This window comes from Tenrec ecaudatus, chromosome 5 (genome assembly GCF_050624435.1).
Source record: "Tenrec ecaudatus isolate mTenEca1 chromosome 5, mTenEca1.hap1, whole genome shotgun sequence".
Classification (NCBI taxonomy): Eukaryota; Metazoa; Chordata; class Mammalia; order Afrosoricida; family Tenrecidae; genus Tenrec; species Tenrec ecaudatus.
The window spans coordinates 137135500-137155682 of record NC_134534.1 but is presented as its reverse complement, the minus strand read 5'-3'; the positions used below and the strand labels follow the sequence as shown (position 1 = coordinate 137155682).

The following is a 20183-nucleotide window of genomic DNA, read 5'->3' as shown; positions in this document are numbered from 1 at the left end:
AGTCCAACTCGTAACCCACTAGGCACTGAGGCTCCTGCCCTGATAATAGTTATTAGCTATTACATTACACTGAGACATAATGTTATACCACCCTCTATCTGACATCATAATAACCAGAGCAATCAAGCTATAATCTCATATTAAAGAATTCTATTTTTTTTTCACGTGACTAGGACTATGAAAATCTCATTCTATAGATACATTTTCACCTATGTGAAACTATGTAGGTCCATGTAATTCAATGCACTCACATTTTGAAATACCAAAATCGGACAAAAACTAGTTGAACAAGTATTTGTGTGCCCATACAAAGGATTGTACAACCATTTGGAGTGGGGATGGGGGTTTTTCTATTGCTTAAATGCAAAGACCTCTAAAAACATATTTTTTAATCAAAAAGAGCAAGACACCAAATTGCACATTGCATATAGCTTGTGTAACACAGGGAAGAAATAAGAACAAACACATATGTGGATACAGACATATGCAAGTTTCCTTTTTCTATTTAAATAAAGAACTATTAAGATTTGTTGAACATGGGGGGGAAGAATATGGAATCAAGCAGGTGCTAAACAATCATACAAAGCAGGTGAGTTACTGAATACTTTTGAAATATTTATGAACCTTTTATAGTTAAGTACACACATACACACACGAGGGGGGTACCTCCCCTCCCCTCAAAACAGAATTGTGCTGGATGGAGCTCTCTAATCACTGTGAATTTTTTCGTAAAAATAGGTTCACTCGAACCTCTTATTTTTGTGATGACCAATTTAAGAAGGCAGTGTGCAGCCATGCAATTTTGTTTCCTGTCAGGAAGTATGCCACAGAAACTGTTGTGATGTGGAACATAGCTGACAAGGACAGCACCATGGGAAAAACTCAAATGTACGAACAGTTTCTCATTTAAAAAACGGTGAAGTGTAGCTTGATGACAAACCTAATACTAGACTTCTGTCAACTTCCAGAACAGAAGAAAATGTGAACTAGTAGTGAATTTGGAGTTTGTCCCACCAGGTCAGACTGTTAATCAAACTTTCTATTTAGAGGTTCTGGAAAGATTGCGTAACAGTGTGACAAAAAAAGGTCTGTTAGTTATCAGGCACCAAGAACAAAAAAACCACATCATTGTGAATGAGGGGGAGTGCGGAATGGAGACTCAAAGCCCATCTGTAGGCAACTGGACATCCCCTTACGGAAGAGTCGCGGGGAGAAGACAAGCCAGTCAGAGTGCAGTGTAGCAACGATGAAACATACAACTTTCCTCTAGTTTCTAAATGCTTCCTCCCCCCCCCCCTGCACCCTGCCACCGCTATCATGATCCCAATTCTAACTTACAAATCTGGCTAGACCAGAGGATGTACACTGATACAGACAGGAACTGGAAACACAGGGAATCCAGGACAGATGATACCTTCAGAACCAGTGGTGAGAGTGGCATTACCGGGAGGGTGGAGGGAGGGTATGGTGGAAAGGGGGAACCTATTACAGGGATCTACAGATAACCTCCTCCCTGGGGGAATAGACAACAGAAAAATGGGTGAAGAGAGATGTTGGACAGTGTAAGATATGACAAAATAATAATTTATAAATTATCAAGGGTCCATGAGGGACAGGGGAGCAGGGAGGGAGGGGGAAAATGAGGAGCAGATGCCAAGGGCTTAAGTGGAGAGCAAATATTTTGAGAATGATGAGGGCAATGAATGTGCAAATATGCTTTACACAATTGATGTATGTATGGACTGTGATAAGAGTTGTATGAGCCCCCAATAAAATGATTAGGATATATATATATAAAGGCCTGATTTGTGGAAGGTGGGAGACTGGTATTGCCATGATGACAATACACCTGCTCATGTAGCCATCTCACTGTGTCAGTTTTTGGCCAAAAAACAGTATATCTTTCTTGCCCCACGTACCTTACTCACCTGACCTTGATTCATATGACTTATGTGTGTTTCCATGAATGAAGAGGGACATGACAGGACAGTGATTTGATGACATAGCAGAGATGAAGAGAAAAAAAAAGAGGGAGGTGCTGTCAGCCATCCAATGAGATGAATTTGAAAAATGTTTCTAAGAATGGAATAGTAGATTTGTCAAATATATTAAGTGTAATGGAGAGTACTTTGAAGGTGATAAGGTTGCTTTATAAAAAATTTAAATACATAGCTTTGAGGTGGGAGATTCCAATTTGGTGGGCGGGGTGGGGATACCCCCTCATGCATGTATGTATTTATGTATGTATGTGTGTATGTGTGTGTATCTCCTACAATAAACATAACAAGGAATGTGAAGATGGTGCAGGAGGACTGGGCAGTGTTTCCTTCAGTCTGTTATACACAGAGTCCCTGTGATTCGGAACCAACTTGAAGTCACCTAACGACAATAATGGTGGTTAAAATGACATTCCTTTCATCCAAGTTTAACACAATTAGGTCTCTCTATAAAGCCACATTTTGTGATCAACCACAATTGTTTCTCCTTTTCTTTCCAACACCATACATGCTCTTATTTCAAAACAAGACAAAACATTTAAATCAATGCACTAAATGTGAAAGCAACTATACGAATGTATGTGCATATTGATAAACAGAGCCCTAGTAGCAGAGTGGCTACACGTTAGACTGTGATCCACCAGGTCTGCTGTCTGAAGCTATCAGCCACTCCTTGGGAGAAAAACAGGGCTTTCTACTCCTGCAAAGAGCTGTAGACTCGGAAACTCACAGGGGCACGTCTACCCTGTCCTATGGGCTCACTGGCTGTGAGCTATTTTTTTTTAATTTACAGAATTCTGCAAAGCCTTATTCCATATATTATTACGAATCATATTAGGGTGCTCTCCAGTGTCCTAGGTCTGTTTCAGGCTTCCTTACTTTATGAAGCCTGTTTGCCTAAGTGGCTCTGGACCCTGTCAAGCGGCCTCCTCGCGCTGCTGAAAGGCAAGCTCACCTTCATAGGTGCCGACTTCCAGGAGAGTCCCACTCTGCTCGAGGTCCAGGAACTCCTTCACAGTCAGAAAGCTGTAGTCCACGCCCGGCACTTCTCCCTCTCTTGGAGACCGGGTTGTGCCTGCAGCAGAAAAGACAAAGGCACCAAAGACCATCAATTATCTGAAGCAAAGGGCGCTCCTCATCCAGGTGTAATTAAAATAACCTGTTCAGTAAACTGGAATACCCAGGTTGTGCCGACTTCTCTGTGCACCCAGGGACCGGAGAAAGGCAACTTCTTCTTCCAGAACAACATCCCGACTTGTGCCCCTTTCTGCCAGGGAACCTCACAGAAGAGAAAGAAAGCAATGCCCCTGGAGGTAAAAATGTGTTTGTACCAATTTCTAAAAGTGAAAGACTGAACAAAGGTGACTTGGATTTTATACAGGCATCACAGCTTTTAAGAGTCCAGTAAATACCCAAATATAATCCACCTTCAGCTCAGAGCCTAAAGGGTTTATCGTTTTTATCACAGGCCTTGAAATTCTTCCGTTCCTCAATACGTCCGGCAATCCCAAAGTAATCAGCCCTTTGAAGAGAATGGCATTCACCGCATCAACATGTCACTACGGAAACGCGATTGCCCAAGCTCCTCTGCAGTTGGACATGGCCCAGGAATCACAATGCTGCTGTTACCCATGTAATTAACATGTTCAGTAAAAAGAGGCCACCCCTACGTCTGACTAGAAAGAGAGAGCAATCCATTTGTTAGAGAATTCTTTGCCTAAATTAATGTGCATGTCCTCTCAATTCTTCTGGCCTCTGGAGCATTTAAATTACCAAGCTCAAATCTAGGCTGTAGTTTGAGCATCGTAGACCAATCGCAACCAAAATTTATGGAAGGAATAAACAGAATGTGGGTTACATAGGAAGGGGAACCTCCGTTCCTCCCCAAAATACCCCCCCGCCCAAAAGCTATGTATTTAATTTTTTTTTACAAAACAACCTTATCACCTTCAAAGTACGCGCTATTACACTTAATTTATTTGTCAAATCTGCAATTCCATTCTTGGAAACATTTTTCAAACTCATCTGTTTGGATGGCTGACAGCACCTCCCTCTTTTTTTCCCTTCACTTCTTCTACGTCATTAAATCACTGTCCTTTCATATCCCTCAGAATTCAAGGAAAGAAAAAGAAGTCATGCGGAACACGGCCAGGTGAGTAAGGTGTTTGGGCAAGAGAGGCTGTTTTTTGCCAAAAACTGGCACAGAGATGGCTGCTTGAGAAGATGCATTGCCATGGTGTCAAAATCAGTCCCCCATCTGCCACAAATTAGGCCTTTACTGATTCACACTGTTATGCAATCTTTTCAGAACCTCTAAATAGAAAGCTTGATTAACAGTCTGACCCAGGAAGTTGACAGTCCAGAACAAGGTTTGTCATCAATCAACATTTCACCTTTACGTTCCACAGCACAACAGTTTCTGCAGCATTTTTCCCGAGCAGGAAACAAAATTTCATGGCCTCATGCAGTTCTCTTAAACCAGCCATCACAAAGAACAAGGTTGGAGTAAAACTGCTTTTAAGAAAAAACTCACTGTGCCTGGGGAGAACCTTCCTAGGCGATACCACTGAGTGCACTAACTCAGCGCAAGTTGCTTGATGCTGGTCTAGCAGGAAAAATGCGGACTACAAAAGTTCTGCCCAGTGGAACTTCTTCCTGGCTCTTTTTGGGTAGCCCTCATATATACTAAGAAAAATAAAACATGAAGCAATTATGTATTATGTAGTAGGGGCTGATGTTAAATGTTATGGAAGATGAAACAAGAACCAATAAATGATTTTTGCTCCTATATTCAAATTAGAGGATTTAAATAGCATGGCTTGTTTTGCAAGGCCTGTGGTGCTTTTTCCCAGATTCATACTTCACCCATTTCAAGCTCTGTTTACTAATGAATGTTTACACCTGTTTCTTCTCATTTTGAGTCAAACCTCATCTGCAAATGAAGGCTCACCAAAGGTTGACTCCATTCACATCGCAAAGGTCAACTCTACTTTAGAGGTAGCTCTTCGCCAGCAATATTTCTGTGCCCTCTGATCTGGGAGCTTGTCGTATAGCACTGTATAAGACAGGGTTCTGGGGATAGTCATGCGATTTTTCACTGGACATTTTTTTTAGAAGCAGCTTGTCAAAACATTATTTTTAATCTTTCTTTGTCTCGTAGTTCTGCTCAAACCTGTCTGCCATGGACGATCCTACTGGCATCTTTGATTCTATTGGCATAATTTCCAGCATACAGTAACATCCCAGCTTTCCCAGCCCAACAGGGTTGCACCCTTTTACTATGTTTATTCCATCTGTATGCTGACAAACAATCCAAGAGCTGGGCTATAAAGAAGGGCGCAGCATCAAGATCGGAAGAAGATGCACTAAGAGTCTGTACCTACAGTTAACAAACTTTGCATGTTGAAAGCGAAGAGGACATGAGGCACTACAGCATCACGCCTCAGTATTAAAAAGAAGTTCTCACAAGAAGGTAAGGTAACACATGATAAATGGGGAAAATATTAAAATTGTGAATGATTTCATTGTACTTGGATCCACAAAAAAAGCCCAAAGAAGCAACTTTAAGAAATCAAATGGCATACGCCAACGGGCAAAAGAAACGGCAAACTCCCTTTTCTAAGTGTCCACAGGCAATGATATATATACCTTTGTAAACTAGGTGAGCCTAACCCAAACAATGGTATTTTTAATTGGCTCATACGTGTGAGAACAATGGACGATGCACAAGGAAGACCAAAGGTGAACTGACGCAATTGAATTGTTATGGTTGGAGAAGACTTTTGAATACACCAAAAGAACACTGTCTTGGAAGAATTACAGCCAAACTGTTCCTTAGAAGGAAATATGAAGGGACTCCTCATATACTCTGTGCATGCTACCAGGAGGGAGAATTCTGGGAGAAAGGCATCATGCTTGGCAGAGTGTCAGAAAAAAAAAAGAGAGAGACATCCTCAACAAGATGAGAGTGGCTTCAAGGATGGGCGCAGACACAGCACTGATTGAGGAGGGGGCACAGTGTCCCTTTCTGTCCTACACAGGGCTGCCAGGAGTCAGCACCAACTCGATGGCACCGGGCAGCAACATGGCGTGTTCATCTCTAGTTGGTACAAATAGAAACACACTCGACTACTAACCAAGAGCTTGTGATTAGGAGACTGCTCGGCAGCATCTTGTAACAAAGCTCTGTTTCTCAGCTTTAAGAACTCAGCCATTGCCAACCTTAGAGAGCACAGTCTACCCGGACACAGCTGCAGCAGCCATTAGGCAGGGACAACTTCATAAAGGCTGGTGATATGTTTGTGCCAATAGTTTCCACTCTAAAAGAGCAGGGAATTTTACCTATTCCTAGGGCCTCTTTGCTGAACATAAAACCAACTGAACGGCCAATTGCATTGCTATCAACTGTAATATTCCTAACACTGTGCAGTCTCTGCCTATGTGAATGACCGTGTCCACATACCTAAACTAAATGGGCACAGTGCATTTAAAAAGTCAGAAAACTCAACACTTGTGCATACTTGACTCTGGCAAAGTTAAATCTTCAACCAGACTAACATTCCTGTATTTGATGTCTGTGTGTTTTGAGTAACTACAAACAGTGCAAAGAATGGGTGCATTGCAAGTGTTTTCTCCAGGAACCATGGCAAGCTAGAGCTTTTCAATATTTTGAAGGGGTCTTGTGCAGCAGATTTACCAAATGCAATATGCCATTTGATCTCCTGACTGCTGCTTCCATGAGCATTGATTGTGGATCCAAGCGAGACAAAATCCTCGACAACTTTTTCTCCGTTATCATGATGGTACCAGTTGGTCCAGTTGTGAGAATTTGGTCTTCCTTACAGTAAGTTGTCATCCATACTAAAGACAACACTCCTTACTCATCAACAGCAAGTGCCTCAAGTTCTCCTCACTTTCAGCAAGGCTGTGTCAACCGCTTTAAAGTCACATACACATACGTAGGTGGCATTACATACATTACATGCACTATATTTTCATTTATTCAATTAATAGTTTCTGAAGCCCACATATATGCCAAGAACTAATTTCAGCACTGGAGAAACACTGGTGAACAGGACAAAATCTTGCCTTAATAAAAATTACATTTTTACAATAGAAGACAATCAATATAGGTGTGAACAAATGTAGTATATGGTTTGAAGTGGAGATAATTCTCTTATAGAAAAACATAGGTTTTGACTCCCTGGGAGACATTGCAGCTGACAGGACACATGGATCTACGTTAGTGTCCTGAGTTGAAGAAGCCACATGGACCTACCCTGATGCAGCCAGACCTCTGAAGCCGGAGAAGTCACAGAGAGACCCCTGCCAGTGCTGAGATGCTTACAACGCACTGGATCCAAAGACTTTCTACCTGCTGGCCTGTGATCATCCTGCCTTTGACTTCATTGCATGTATTTCGTGACTCTGAAGATGACTTTATAGACTAGAATCAGACATATGGGCTCATATTACACTTATGGACTTGATCTGGACTGGGCTGGGATGCTTTCTCAATGTTCAATTGCTCTTGTATATACATCTCTTACACACACACACACACACACACCAGAAAAAAAAAAGAAAAGAAAAACATGAGTTTTAAGAGTTAGAAAGTGTCTGGGAGCAAGCAAACAAGGTAGGAAAAGGGAAGCCACTGTATTTCAGAGATGCTTGGGGAAAGCCTGGTTATGCAGGTACCATTTATACTGAGGGTCAGGTGGGAATGATGGGACAGCATGCCAGGAGTAACAGCAAAAAGCATTAAAACAAGGCTAGGCCTGGCATGTTGAGGGATCGGTTGCAGAGTGTGGGATACAATGTGGGAAATGCAAGCAAGGGGCCGGGCTATACAGGCCACAGAAAACACTTCAGAATGTATTCTCCCAATGCTGGGGACTCACGAGAGGGTCTTGAGTGGGGTAGTAGCATGATTCAACTTTCTGTTTAAAAATATATATTTTGATTTTCAGAGAACAGATGCAAAGAGTGGAGTGGGGAGGGAAAAAATGCAACAGGGAGAGCAGTAGGTGGCTACTGCGTTGTCCAAGTGGAACAGGATGGGGGCGATGGCCGCGTGATGGAGGCGGTCAGTGGTCAGATTCCTCATATCTATCACAAAATGCAGCGTTTTCAGCAGCTGAAGTATAGGATGCCAAACTGCAAATTCACTGCCATCAAGAAGTCCCCAGTACACAGCACTATAGGACAGGTAGAGTTGCCCCTGTGGGTTTCTGAGGCTATAAGACAGGTAGAGTTGCCCCTGTGGGTTTCTGAGGCTATAGGACAGGTAGAGTTGCCCCCTGTGGGTTTCTGAGGCTATAGGACAGGTAGAGTTGCCCCTATGGGTTTCTGAGGCTGTACATCTATATAGTGGGTTTTTAAGGAACTTCCCACCTTGCAATTAGCAGCCTAAGAGGTAACCTGCTACGCTACCAGAGTTCAAGGGTAGGCATTGAACCATGCTAGATCTATATTCTGAAGACAGAACTAATAGGGATTGCAAGTGGATAGGATATAGTGTGTAAGTACAATAGCAAAATAAAAACTGATGTCTTTTTGATCTGGGCAAATGGGTGGTACCAGTTATAGAGATGGGAAAAACTGGGGGATATGGTATTGGGAGAGATCAAAATAAAGAGTTCACTAGTAGACGTGTTAAGCTTGAGATGGCTACTAGATACCTTAGGAACCATGATAGCACTGTGGGTTAGATAGTAGGTTGCTATCCAAGAGGTTGGTGAGTTCAAACCTATCAGCCGCTCCAAGAGAGAAAGAGGAGGCTGTCGACTCCTGTAAAGATTTGCCTTTATAGGGTCTCAGAATTCTTATACGGGGTCACTATGAGCAGGGATGGCCTTGATGGCAGTGACTTTATTAAAAAGCTAGGTGCAGCGATGTGGTAGAGAGCAGATTACAGGAATCGGAAGGTCGGGCAGAGAGCAACTGAAGAATTTAATGAATCACTGGAATTTCAGGGCAAGGGACAGAAAGAGATGATTGAGGTGAGAGTATATAAAATGAATAGAATGTTAAACCACTTAAGTTCAGAAAGTGAGCAGACAATGAAGATCCTCAAAGAAGACTTAGAGCAGCAGCCAGTAAGGCAGGAGCCCAGGAAGAGGGTGGGAGGCCCTGGAGCCAAGGGAGAAAAAGCTGTTCAGCCGGCTCCTTTTAAACACAAACAGAACTTCGAGGGCAGGGCAGCAACAGAATCTTCTGGAAGCTTGCTGGGAAGGGTTTTCTCCCAAATACATTCTACATAGCAGTCGCTTCTACTCAGTCTTCACACTAAAAATTCGATTAACTTAATACATTATTTGTCTCTCCCCTGTACCTCCAATAAACAAGATGAAAATAGTAAAAATCCAAACAAAAAAATTGTTGGCTTTTAAAAGCTTTGGAAAAACAGATGTGTGTGTATTTGTTTTGTTTTGTTGTACATATGTATATACAAATAAATATAAATATATGTATGTATATACACACACACCACATATGTGTTTGGGTTTTTGCTACTCCTGCAGCCATCTTATCATGATTTCAGATCCAATTGATCAGGTTTACTTTAAAGATAATAATCACCCCTGGATCTTGATTTCCTGAGAGGATCCCAGGAAACCAAGACCTCCCAAAATGCTACATTTGAGAGGAAAAAATAACCAGCAGAAAACCAATTTCCCATGTAAATAAACCGGGTGAGAATTGGTTCTGTGCAGCAAGGAGGGGGCTGGGTGAGTGGGCAAGTCTCCACCCTCAAAACCTCCAGGGTTTATTACCCAGACGAAACCTTTCCAAGCAGCAAGCTCCCAGAAGGTCCCTCCTAGCTGTCCCCAGCAGCCCTCGCTGGGTGTGGGCCAACGGGGACAGGCCCATTCAGTGACGCTGAGGAGAAAGGGCTGAGGGAGGGGACCCGCCTCTATTCTTGTTGCAGAACGAAGGACGGGCTGCCGGCTGGACACACGCCTGGCAGATGGCGTTTCAAAGGGTTTTCAGGACCCATCTGGGGTGGGAACAATGATTACAAACCATGCTTCTAACAAAGCCAGAAGGGTTACTTCCCGACAGAAGAGGAGTAAAACAAATTCTATCTTGTTTCTCAGGAGCAGCATATTTTAAAAAGAAAGAAGGAAAATCACTAGGTTGACAAACTGGGTTTCCTACAGCCTGGCCCGCTGCCTTCTGCCTGCCTGGAAAGTGGGCCAACCACCACGTGCAGCTTTAAACTGTCAATACAGTGGCCCCCCTCCCTGCGAAAGAACAACAATTAAAGAGAGATGATCAAATACCAGGGAAAGAAGAAGAGCTTCTATCTATTGAACACTCACTCGTGTGTCAGGCAAGGTCTCACACAGAGTCAATATTATTGTATTTAATCTGCACAAAGAATTGGAAATAAGGATCATTACAATGCTTTCACTATTGGTGAGGCTGTGAAGACTCCGAGAAATGAAATAACCTATCCGGTGTCACATACATATCTTGGATGGAGCTCTTGGTTGAAACCAGGCGTTGCGATTTTGACGCCTCTTATTGCAAACTCTGTCACAGTCTGTGACGATGGCGATGCTCCACGGCCTGCCGGCCAGCACGGCAGCTACTCATCCATCGCTGTGGCTACTGAGAGCCACCGGACAAGGGCAGGTTAGGTGAGGGGCGGCTAATCCTAATGTCAGCAGTTCAAACCCAACGGCCACTCTGTGCGTGAAAGATGAGTCTGTTGTCAGGAACTGTACGTAGGGGCCCTGTGAGTTGGAGGTGCTCAGTGGCAACATGTTTCTTTTGTAATTTTAGTTAGTTTCTGGCTACCAGATACACACACACACACATATATATACAAGGGGATCCCCCCAAAATGGAATTTTTTCAAAGCTATATATTTACTTTTTTTTTTTTTTACAAAACAACCTTATCACCTTCAAAATACTCTCAATTACACTTAATACATTTATCAAATATGTGACTCCATTCTTGGAAACATTTTTCAAACTCATCTGTTTGGATAGTTGACAGCGCCTCCCTTGTTCTGTCTTCACCTCTTCTACATTGTCAAATTGCTGTCCTTCATGTCCCTTTTCATTCTCGGAAACAAAAGCAAGTCACATGGAGTGAGCACAGGTTGAGTAGGGTGTGTCGGGCAAGAGAGGCATGCGATTTTTGTGGAAAAACGGGCACACTGAGATGGCTGCGTGAGCAGGTTCATTGTCATGGTGGCAAAACCAGTCTCCTGTCTGTCACAAATCAGGCCTTTTTTGTCACACACAGTTATGCTATCTTTTCATAACCTCTAAATAGAAAGTTTGATTAACAGTCTAACCTGGTGTAATGAATGTAGTCAACATCTTCATCCATTCGGGATATTTGACATCCAGAATTAGGTTTGTCATCAATCAACATTTCACCTTTTTTTGGAATGAGACAACCAACTTGAGTTTTTCCCATAATGCTGTCCTTGTAAGCTGTGTTCAATATCACAACAGTTTCTGCAGCATTTTTCCTGAGCAGGAAACAACATTTCACAGCTGCATGCTGTTCTCTTAAATCAGGCATCACAAAAACAGGGGTTCAAGTGAAACTGCTCTCATTAAAAAGTGACCAGAGAGAACCTTCCTAGATGACGCCACTGGGTGCACAAACTCAGAGCAAGTTGCTTGATGCTCACGGGAATAATGTGTACGCTACAAAAGCTCCACTCTGCCCAGAGCAATTCCAGGTTTGGGGGTAGCCCCTAGTTAGTGGGTGTGTGCATTCTATCTTGTATTAGTCTGGGTACTTTAGAGAAACAAATCCACAGACACTCATGTATGGGAGAGAGTTGTATATAAAGGTTAAGTGCACATCAAGAAATCATCCCAACCCCGTGCTGCCCAAGCCCACAAGTCCAACATTAACCCATATGTCCAACACCAATCCACAAAGTCCTCCTCCTCCATCTCACAAAACAGACGCAATGATGCTGACTGCAGGAGGAAAGCTGAGCCAGTGAGTGTGTAAGCATCTCAGCGCTGGCAGGGGTCTCTACACAGTTGCTCCCGCACTCAAGTCTGCATCGGGTAGGTCCATGTGGCTTCTCCTCAGGGATGTCTTGCAAGAAGTGAGCCTTGCCAGCTAAAGAAGGGAATTGGCTAAGGTATCTGCACCCTGGTCCAACCATCAGAAACCAAGAGACCCAAGAACTAGAAAGGCAAGGTTCACAGAGCCATTTATCCCTCGACCCTTCAATTAACCCCACATGTGTTTACTGGTAAGGTTGGCATAATAAACTAACTACCTCACATCTGAATCATACAATCAGTAAGTTCCAAGGTTTCTGCTCTCAAAGATATCCAGCAATAATATCAACAAGACCTGCTAGGATGAGGAATATACAATAAATCAAGCTGAGGAGAAGATAGTACTGTGTTTCTACCTGATGGTGTTTCTGTAAATCTCAAACCATTCAGATACTTGGACCTCTTTTCAGGTGTGAAAGGACCTACCAGCTTCACCCACAGTAGTGAGCACTCTCAAACTTTCTGCCACCAAGTCATCAGTCACCTCATTAGGTTGAGCGCTGTCCCAGGGACTGCCTCAGGGTGAATTAGTAATGTCCAGAAAGTCCGTCCAGTAATGGCTGAGTGGCTCCTTGCTCCTTATGCACATTTCACGGATCATAAACCTTTAGTGTACCTGGCTTAAGTTACCCTTGTGGAGGAAATCAGAAAGTGACCTTCCTTATCATCAAATTCCCTAAAGCATGGCTACAGAAAGGAAACCAGTCTTCTGGTCCTTTGGCCCTGTTTCTTACTGTGCATGCTCTCTTGAAAGATCCAACTGAGGCAGCAAAAAAAAAAGACAACAACCACAAAGCCCATGATGGTAAAAGGCTTGTAAGATGTTTCCCTGCTGCTGCGTGTACCAGAAAACATCAAGTTTCTGGTATGCAGCCTATGTTGAGGCCTCACTCAGGAACTGTCCAAGTGATCTCAAGGTCAGACTGCTAGCAGGGGAATGCTTAACCCACAGAGTCCTAAAATTAAATCGTGAATACCCAATGATATCACCTGCTGTTAATTAATCAGGATCCTATTTGCAGTAATCTAAGAACACGGCTTCAATAAATGTGTCATCTCAACCACCCTGTTGTGAAGGGCAGATAATAATTCTCTGCATCAAAGCAATTGCCTCTACTTACACTGCTTGAAATTGGCTAGATAGCCCGAACAGCTCATGCGGTTCATTCTTTCTCCAGAGGAGATGGAACAGGGTGAACATGGTGTTCCTCCACTAGCACTTACTCGTCTCCCACCGCTATCAATTTTGCCAGTCATCTCTTCACTCAATATTTACCCAATATTTTCTATTTATTGGATGTTTTCTCTTCCAATCAACCTGCCTTTAAAAAACAACTAAAATATGTTCATGTTACAATAGAACATCTAACTAGACACCTATCAGAATGTGTTTTAGAACATCTTAACAGTAGCAAAGGGTGGCAAAACCGTGGAGCAACGGGTCCTCTAACTTTAGGGAGGGGGCTTGGAAAAATCAATGGGAAAATTCTATTGTCTCTTAATTCCAGTTTTCCATGAGCTTTCTGAAGTCCATTTGCACACTACTGGTGAGAAGACATACTGAGACAGTGACTTGGGAAAACAATTTGGCTGTTTCTGGAAGAGTTGAACATACATGTACTATATGACCCAACCATCTCACTTCTGTCTGTTTGCACTAGAGAAAGGAAAAGATATGTTAACACAAAAACTAGTATACACACGTTTACAGTGGCTCCAGATGTAACACGAGCTCCCACACTGGGAAACAACCCAAAGTTCCTTCAACTGGTGAATGAATAAGCCGCGGTGCACTCTTACAGCAAAATACTACTCAGCAAAACAACAAATACGCACAGCATGGATGAAGCTTAAAAACGTGATGCTAAGTGAGAAGAGAGCCAGACTCCAACGGCTACAGAGGATATTATTCCACTTAGTTGGCATGCCATTCAAGGCAAACCACAGGGCGGAGACTAACCAGTCGATGCCAGGTGTCGGGAGTACAGCTGACTACAAAGGGCAGCAAAGGGACCTCGCGAATGACCAAACTGTTCAGAATCCAGCAAATGGATACATCTGTCAAAACCTCAGAACTCTACATGACAAAGAATAAGTTTTGCTGCTTATAATAACCATTTTAAAAAAGGAAATTCTTAGCATTTCCTCAAATGGAGAGGAGAGTACTGTCATAAGTAGCAGGTCATTTTAATAAGAATTGCAACAGGAATAAAAGAATATAAATTCATTTTGCATAAAATCGAAACATCAAGCCTTGGGGTTAGCATTCTCTTATTACAGGGAGAAATGAACGAACATTAGAAAAGTGTGAGAGGCCTATTAGCAGGAGCTTGACACTGTCTTCTGAACATAACAATAGAGACGGAGAGCAAGAGGCTGTTTGTTGGGTTGAGAGTCTACAGAGGGCATTTTAAAAGTTCATGGAAAACACTCCATTCTATTTCCATCCAGGTTCCCACAAATGTTTCAAAAACCTCTCAAATCTTTGTCAGAACCACAAGAATTATACCTTTCATCCTGGAGGGGCTTTAGCACAAGTGTCCGGAGCTTGAATGTCTAAGCCTAAAAAATGAATTTAAAATTCCAGCTCCACCATTTTAACTCTGAAGAATGCATATGCTAACCCTCTTGGGGGCTCAGTCTGGTTACCTGTAAAATTGATATAATTGCAAAATCTACATTTCATGGTTTGGTATGAAGAGTGAGGGAAACAATACTTACGAAGCTTTCTTCACGGTCTCTGGATTGTAATACGTGCACCCAAAACAAATAGCTGATTTCCAACCGACTCTCAGTTGGCTAGCTTGAAAACTGGGATGCAGATTTCAACAGCACGCCTGAAGATAAGCTTAAGGAAAGCCATCTCTATATTTACAATGGAAACATACCACATAGAATTTTGCCCTCGTGTTAAATATCACTGACGTCAAGGCTGCATCCTTCTTTGCATCCCAGCCTTCAATCAGTCCTCGGTAGGTCCATTCCCTACACCATCCTCCTCAATGCTGGGGGATTGCCTGCCTGCTGACAATGTCAGCTCTCTCCGTTTGAAAATAAAAGTGGAGCTAAGCAGCCCAGCAGAAACGAGCTTAGATTCTTTGACTCTTGAATGAGCTTGTCCTCTACTCACCAACCCAGAAACACAAATCTCACGGAACGAGCCGCAGCGACCACTTCCCAGTCAGTGTGTCACATTGTGGTGGCTTGGGTGTTGCTGTGATGCTGAAATTTATGTCACTCGGAGTTCAAAGGCGCAGGTCACCCGTGGTGAACAGGTTTCGGTGGAACTTCAGACTAAGAACAGGCTACAAAGAAGGAATTCCCTTGGGAGTCGAACCAATCACAAAGAAGAGTGACAATCTCCTTACTCTCAAACCTGAAATACGGAAAAACTGCAATATGGAAACGCCCCTGCAGATGCTGACCACATCCTTACACATTTTACAGACTTGAGAACTAGAGACTTCCCTGTGCTGCCTAACTCCAGCACCAAGCACCGAGAGGTGACGCTCCTGGGTAAGGTGTGTTTATCTTCCTAGTGGGTGTATGTGTGTGTATATGCATTCTGTGTGTTCAATGAAAACGCACTCGCTTTTTTTTTAATTGTGGTTTTTGTATATGCCAAAACCTTTGCCAAATTAACTATTGGTAATTGTACAATCAAGTCACATTAAGTACATTCACTGTTTTATAACCATCTCTGCTATCCATTTCCAAATCTTTTCAAAAGACTCAACAGAAATTCAGTGCCCCTTCAGCAATTACTCTGCATCCTGTTCCTGTCCCCATGCACAGACATTTTTGTCTCTATGTATGTTTTTCTTTTCAATATTTCAAATAAGCAGAATCTTACAAAATCTGTCCCTTTGTGGCTGACTTATTTCACTCAGCATAATGTTTCCATGGTGCATCCATGTCATAGCACATCTCAGAATTTCATTTCTCTTTGAGGCTGAACAATACCCTCTTGTAAACACACGCTACATTTTGTTTACTCTCCCATCTTTTGATGGACACGTGAGTTGTTTCCACCCTGCAGCGAATGTGAACGGTACAATGAGCTAGGGTGTGTGCTTATTTGTTTGAGTCCCTGCTCCTTCATTTAGACAGAGACCTGGGAGTGGAACTGCTGGGTCAGAAGTAATTGTATGTTTAACTTTTTGAAGAGCTACCAAACTGCTTTCCACAGCAGCTGCACCACTTTACAATTCCGCCAGCAACGGGTGATTGTTCCATTTTCTCCACATTCTGGACAACATGTGTTATTTTCTGTTTTTCTGGTAATAGCCATCCTAGTGCGCATAAAAAGCACACGCTGGCGCTTCTGTTAGTGAGCATTAGCCATCCACGGAGCGCTGACAATGGATGACCCAAAGCCCCTTTTGACTGTAAGAGAATGTATGTTTAAAATAAGCTCACCTGGCTCCTCACCTGAAATTAACCACTTGATGATGTGTGCCACCCAGGGACTCCGCAAGTTAGAGAAGGGGATAGTGAAGGAGCGGAAGAAACTTCAATATGCAGAGAGGACAGAGTTGGGGACGGAGCCAGGTCGAAACAGGTGAAAGAAATTGTGTTACTACTTACACAGGATGGATTAACAAAGTGGCTGCAACAATGGGCTCAAAGGTAGCAACAATTCTGAGGACAGTGTTTCCTTCCATTGTACCCAAGGTCACTCTGAGTCAGAAATGACTCAAGGGCACTGAACAACAACACACTACTTGGTGGGGAGGCTAAAAAAAACTAAAGGACAGAGCAGTAGAGGAGGTGTGTGAGACCCATATTGGTGGTTCCAAATGTGAATCCCGAAAGGAACTGGAATAAACGTGCCTCTATCAGTCAGTGTCATCCAGCAATGAGAATATGCACACACACACCGCCCCCTCCCCCAGCCCTTCCATGCCTCATGCAGAACAAAGCTGCGAAGATTATAAACGGGAAAGCATATAAAAGGGACTTGAATGACATCATCCCTATTGGGAATTACAAAATAAAAAGGATTTATAAAGCACAACCTAATCCGAGGAGGTCCAGAACCAACGTTCCGAAGTTGCTGACAGGCAGGAATGCCCCATCCTCGGTGCTAGACAAAAATGCCACCCTTTGACTCACGTCACAAGGAAGCGCTACGAGGAGGAAGGTCTCGCAGGGCAACGCAGATCCATGCTTTGGAGAAGCAGGCTGTGACTAATTGGGCGCTATCTCTCTAAATCTCCCAATCTTGCTCACAAAGGTCAGAAACAAGACCCTCACCATCCTATCCTGAATCGGAACAGGATACTCTGTGATTACATGTTGAATGGCATATTGCCAAGATGCTGTGCAGCAAGAGTGGGAAGCCCAGTAAGTCATGCCAGCTAAGGCTCCCATGCTGGGGATAGCAAGGCCCTTCAGGTGCCACAGATGAACATCGTGGTACCTGAACACAGATGAACATTGGATGCCCGGGGATCTCATTGATGGATCACACCTAAGACACTGGAAATAAATACGGGTTTGGCATTTATTCCTAGTTTGCTGATGGTCCAGAAGCATTGCCTAAATAGGAAAGGGGGACGCGTTCAAGGTCAAAGTAATGGTCTCATTCCCAGCTCTTCTCCCTGTGGCTGTAGCTAAGGATAGAGGAGGGAAAAGATTTGAGTGTCAGATGAAAGTCTGAAGGTAGTCCAACAGAAACTGTTTAAATTGCCAACACATCTTTTTATCGCCCCCGCGCCTGTAAGTTAGCTGACCTTAGTGATTGCAAATATGAACATGCTCTGTTTCACAGAGATCGATACCATGGCAAGAAAAAAATGCAGGCCCTGCAGACCACCGACAAAATCGTATATGGAAAGAGGGCACGTTCCCCTAGGAAAGTCTTTGGGAGGGAATGACTCCCAGGAAGAGGCGCTCAAAGGGAAGGAGCTGGGGTAAGAACTAAGTTCTGACTGTCCAACTCCGAGAATAACCACTGCCCCGACTATCACAGCATCATCCCGAGAGCCATGGCAGTTTGTGTGCATGGATTAAAACGTCCTTGTCGGATCTAAAGCATTCAAAGTGTTTCATAACCAGTATCTGTATTAGGTTCAGCATGAAGCCATTATATGTACTGTTTCATGTAATCCGTCTACCAGCCACACGAAGTAGCTACTATTCTCCTTCTTCACCTCACAGAGGAGAAAACACGGACAGAGACAGAAAGAGACAGAGCCAGGGTTTGAACCCAGAGTTTTACTGTTACAGAACTGGGACAGTTCTTTCCTAGGGAAAAGATCCGAGGCTCGGGGGAGGACCGTAACTGGCTGGTAAGGGCGTTCCTAGGAGGTGCTCGACTGTCAAGAAGCAAGTACACTCAGCGGGTCCACGGCAGAAAAACCCGGTGATCGCGCCCGCTCCTAAAGGTAACACTGACAACGCAGTATCCACTCCCACGCCGCTGGGGACCCCTTCAATCAGAACTGGTTTGATGACGTCAGACCGCATTAAAACACCAACTGTTCTCATGGAAGAAATGCAGGGGGTGTGGGGTCGATGGAGTTGGGGGAAGACGACAGGAGAGTGATAAAACTGCCTCCCCGTCACTTCCCGCATGCAAACCACAAACACTGGGAGCCACGTTTTACAGCCCCTTCACTAGACTAAGGAGACCAGAATCCACTCCGGTTGGAAAATCAAGCTGTAACTTGAACCAGACTCTGAACCCCAGTTCCTCCTTTTCTTGGTGAGAAGGGACCGTGGACACACAGAACTCCGGGAAACCGTGCACTCAATAAAAACAGGAAAGGGAAAATTCTCCAACTGTCAGGATTCATTTCAGACAATATTAAAGAGGATTCAGGAAACACAGGATAAGAACCTTCAACACTTGCTGTTCCAAAGTCAACCATCGAGGATTCTCTTGAGACATTTATGCTCCGGGAAGGATCGGGAAGTCAGTAATACCACATCAAGCACTAAACGTTGCCGATGATAAAAAGAGGTTAGAGCAGACAGATTTCCTCCATTATCACAGGCCATTGTGTGACCACCTCTGAATTAATCACAGCAACTGTTTATACAAAATGCAGCAGACTCATTGCAGCCATTTCATCCAGATGACTCTGCAGACACGTGAAAGAAAACGGTTCTTTTGGTGAAAAGCTGGCAGTAATTAATACAAGCCGGCTACCACGAATAAGGTGAGTGCAAACACAAGGCTACATTTTTCTCACAGCTACTAACTTTCAAACTTATTTTTAAAAAAATCAGGCTTGACTACTAAAGAGCACATTTAGACTTCTGCTGAGTGAAGAAAATTCTCTCGAAAATTAGGGAGTTGGAATAATTCTGTAAACCCACTGAATTGTGCTCTTTTAACAAGTGAATTTATGGCATGTAAATTGTACATCAATTAAGCTGTTAAAAACCATGGTTTTGATAAGAGAGGGAGCAACAGAAAGTAGTCTCTGGACTGAAGGAGAGTAAAATTTAGTGGAAGAATTGTTACAATTCCATAAATAATAGTATAAGGTATACTTCCTTCTCCAATACAGAATCACAGAGCAAGTGTAAGATCAGAAATCAGTGGCCATCCTATGTTATTTCCTTCAAAATTGTAGTGGGCTGGAGTTTTCCCAGCTTGAGAGCACTGTATAACACATACTTCTTTTTTAAAAAAAATTAATAAATCATTTTATTGGGGGTTCTTTTTGAGACATACTTTGAGACCTAATTCAAACTTGGTAAACTCAAACCCATATATACAAGCTATGCAAGTGTAGCCAGGGAATACATGTTGGGTTTTGATTCCCTCATCTTTAAGCTGAGTGTAATATTAATAAACCCAAATAAAATAAGTTGTTGTTGGACCAATTGTGACTCACGGTGGCCCCACATGTGTCAGAGAGTAAATGGTGATTTCCTGGCTGATATGTATCCCCCAGAAGTAGATATCAAGCCAGGTCTGTATTCCAATAATAATAATATTTGCCTGGTACAGTTGTGTGAAAACTATATAACATAGTCCATGGAAACTGCTTAGCCTGGTTACAATAAGGATGTAAAAAGCAGTCACCATGACAACGGCAGCAAAACCATTATCACTATCTACCTTGTTTTTGAGCAAGAAATGCCATGGAAAAGGGAACTAGCCTCGCTATGGATCATT

General features: G+C 43.1%; 1 protein-coding gene across 16 annotated transcripts in view; it reads right to left on the bottom strand.

Annotated features, from left to right (window-relative positions):
• MAGI1 (membrane associated guanylate kinase, WW and PDZ domain containing 1) overlaps positions 1-20183 on the bottom strand; it is a 728953-nt gene that overhangs the window by 142153 nt on the left and 566617 nt on the right. For all 16 annotated transcript variants that reach the window (XM_075549926.1, XM_075549927.1, XM_075549933.1 and 13 more), the window contains exon 3: positions 2953-3072. In XM_075549926.1, the coding sequence (XP_075406041.1) occupies positions 2953-3072 (120 nt within the window). The remainder of the gene's footprint in view (positions 1-2952; positions 3073-20183) is intronic.